The 2,363-nt window shown below is 39.5% G+C and overlaps 1 protein-coding gene across 1 annotated transcript; it reads left to right on the forward strand.

Annotated features, from left to right (window-relative positions):
• Nucleotides 1-402: 402 nt before the first annotated feature.
• Nucleotides 403-1,830, forward strand: LOC125468408 (NAC domain-containing protein 71-like). Its single transcript, XM_048564097.1, has one exon. It carries the CDS (start codon nucleotides 403-405, stop codon nucleotides 1,828-1,830), a length of 1,428 nt encoding a protein of 475 aa, XP_048420054.1.
• The last annotated feature ends 533 nt before the right edge of the window (nucleotides 1,831-2,363 follow it).

The following is a 2,363-nucleotide window of genomic DNA, read 5'->3' on the forward strand; positions in this document are numbered from 1 at the left end:
TTTTAGAAGAATTTTTGAATGTGGGGTAGATTCATAACATTGTGGGTGTGTATAAAACAACCCTTTTCCTAATCCAAACAGATTTCTGATATATAATGAAAACCCTGATTTTTCGACCAAAAAAGATTGAAACCCTATCTACTCGGAATCAAATTGCATGCTAATTAAATGGAAATCATAAAGAGGCGGTGCCCTACATCTATATATAGGAGAGCAAGTAAAGAAAGCACTCACATTAAACCCACTTCGCTACTCCAAGAAATCCCTTTAACCCTAATCAAACTTTCTTCTCCTCCACATAGTACACCCTACTACGTACGTCGTACCATCTGCCTCACAATAAATATTCCATCTTGTCAACAAAGTCGAAGGGAAACCTAGCTATATCTACCTTCCTTATCGATGGCACATTCTGATACCTTTCCCGTTGGTTACAAGTTTCATCCAAGAGACGACGAGTTAGTCGGATACTATCTGTATAACAAGGTTCGTGGCACACCTTTTAGGGATGAGAATGTTATTCCTGAGATCGATCTTTATGGTAGCATGGAGGCAAGAGATATATGGAATAACAATGGCGGACAGAATTTAGAAAAGGATGAAGACCTTTATTTCTTCACCAAGCTGAAGCCGGCCAAGGGTACGGGTTCCCGAGTGGCTCGCACCATAGGGTCTGGGACATGGAAGGGCGAGACCGCAGGGGCTGAAGTCCAGGATCCCAAGACTAAGGAGACGATAGGTTTCTTTAAAAGGTATCAATACAAGAATACTAAGTATCCTCAAGAAAGCGGTTGCTGGATTATGCACGAGTTTAGCCTTCACCCTAAACAGGTCATGCGCATTAACTCAAGTCCAAGTAGTCGTCCGAATGATGCTGAATATGTAGTCTGCCGGGTTCGAAAGAACTTTGACAGAAAGAGAAAGGCGGAGGATCACGAGGAGACTGGTGGAGTACAATCCCAGAGCAAAAGGATTCGGATGCAATCAGAGAATATTGATGAATCCTATGTTACTCCCATGTCTTCTGAGGTTAATAGCGATCGCTACAATCAGCAGCAGCAGGAGCAGACTACTATTAATGCAACTAGTACTAGTAGTAGTATTAGTGTGACTAATGTGGATCAGCCACTTTACTACTATTGTGAGCCAGAACAGTACTCTGAGGTTATTAATCAGTATGAGATTCCGCAGGCGACTGCTACTAGTGATCCTCTCAACGTTACAAACTTGCCAACTAGGCCTGCTGAGCAGCAACACTACTTTGTTATACAAGACCCAACTGTGGCTTCCTCATCACTGGCTATGGCTGGGCCAGACAATCAGGAGCAACAAATGCAGAGTAATGTAACAGACTTGCCACAATACTACTATGATACAGAAGAACCGATGACGATTATGGCGATGCCAGATGATTACGTATGTGTCCCTGAGCTAAATTTTGTCGTAGACCCAGCTATGGCCTCTTCACTAGGTATGTCTATGTCTAGCCAAGAAGACTATCTTCAGCACAATGGTTTTGTAACTAATGTTATGACGGGCTTGCCACAGTACTACTACTCCAGTACACAAGACCCAAGTACTGTTTCCTCTCAGTATGATCCGCCGCAGACTGCTACTACTGGGTTTGCTAATCAACCACACTATTTCGTTACGCAAGACCACCAGCCAGACTACGTTGTTGCCGATCCCATCGTGGCTTCTTCACTAGCTAGTCCAGCCAATCTTCATCAGAATCATCATATTATGGATATGGATCAACTTCTGCCTCTTAATTTTGACTACACCCCTGGTGACACTATGATAGACTTGGACGACCTTTGGAACAATTAATATGGATCAACATGTTGTACTTGTTTATTCTGTTGTTGTAATTTGTAGATTTTTCATTTGACCAGTATCATCGATCATATTGTTTACACTACGGTTTTTTTTTTTTTTTTGGAAAACGTTTACACTACGGTTTTTGATCTAATGTAATAGTGTTCTTACTTGATATACTACATTTATTTTGTACGTAATCGATCAATATAACAAAACACTACCGGTACTGTTCATTTTTAACGAAAAACCACATTTATACATTTCCTTGATGCTATTCACTATACCTTTAAAAATGATTTTTCATTAAAAGGGAAGTTTTTTTTTTTTTACTTTTCGTTAGTTTTCCTTTATATATATTGCTGTCTTCAATTTTGTTTTTTCCCCACTTTCTATATATGCATGCACTTGCAATCTTGTTTTTGTCAAATCTGCTTCATGTCTTTGTTTCTTTTAAAATGTCTGGGTACATGTTTAGATGTGTGTGTGTATATATATATATATATATATATATATATATGTTATATAAGCCTGGGAACCATGAT

Source organism: the organism of the source record quoted next, unplaced genomic scaffold, assembly GCF_019419815.1.
Source record: "Pyrus x bretschneideri cultivar Hongxiangsu unplaced genomic scaffold, Pyrus_bretschneideri_v1 Contig38, whole genome shotgun sequence".
NCBI lineage: Eukaryota > Viridiplantae > Streptophyta > Magnoliopsida > Rosales > Rosaceae > Pyrus > Pyrus x bretschneideri.

What these genes read in the sequence shown, in the direction of transcription:
- LOC125468408 (XM_048564097.1), top strand. Translation starts at nt 403, where the DNA reads ATGGCACATTCTGATACCTTTCCCGTTGGTTACAAGTTTCATCCAAGA.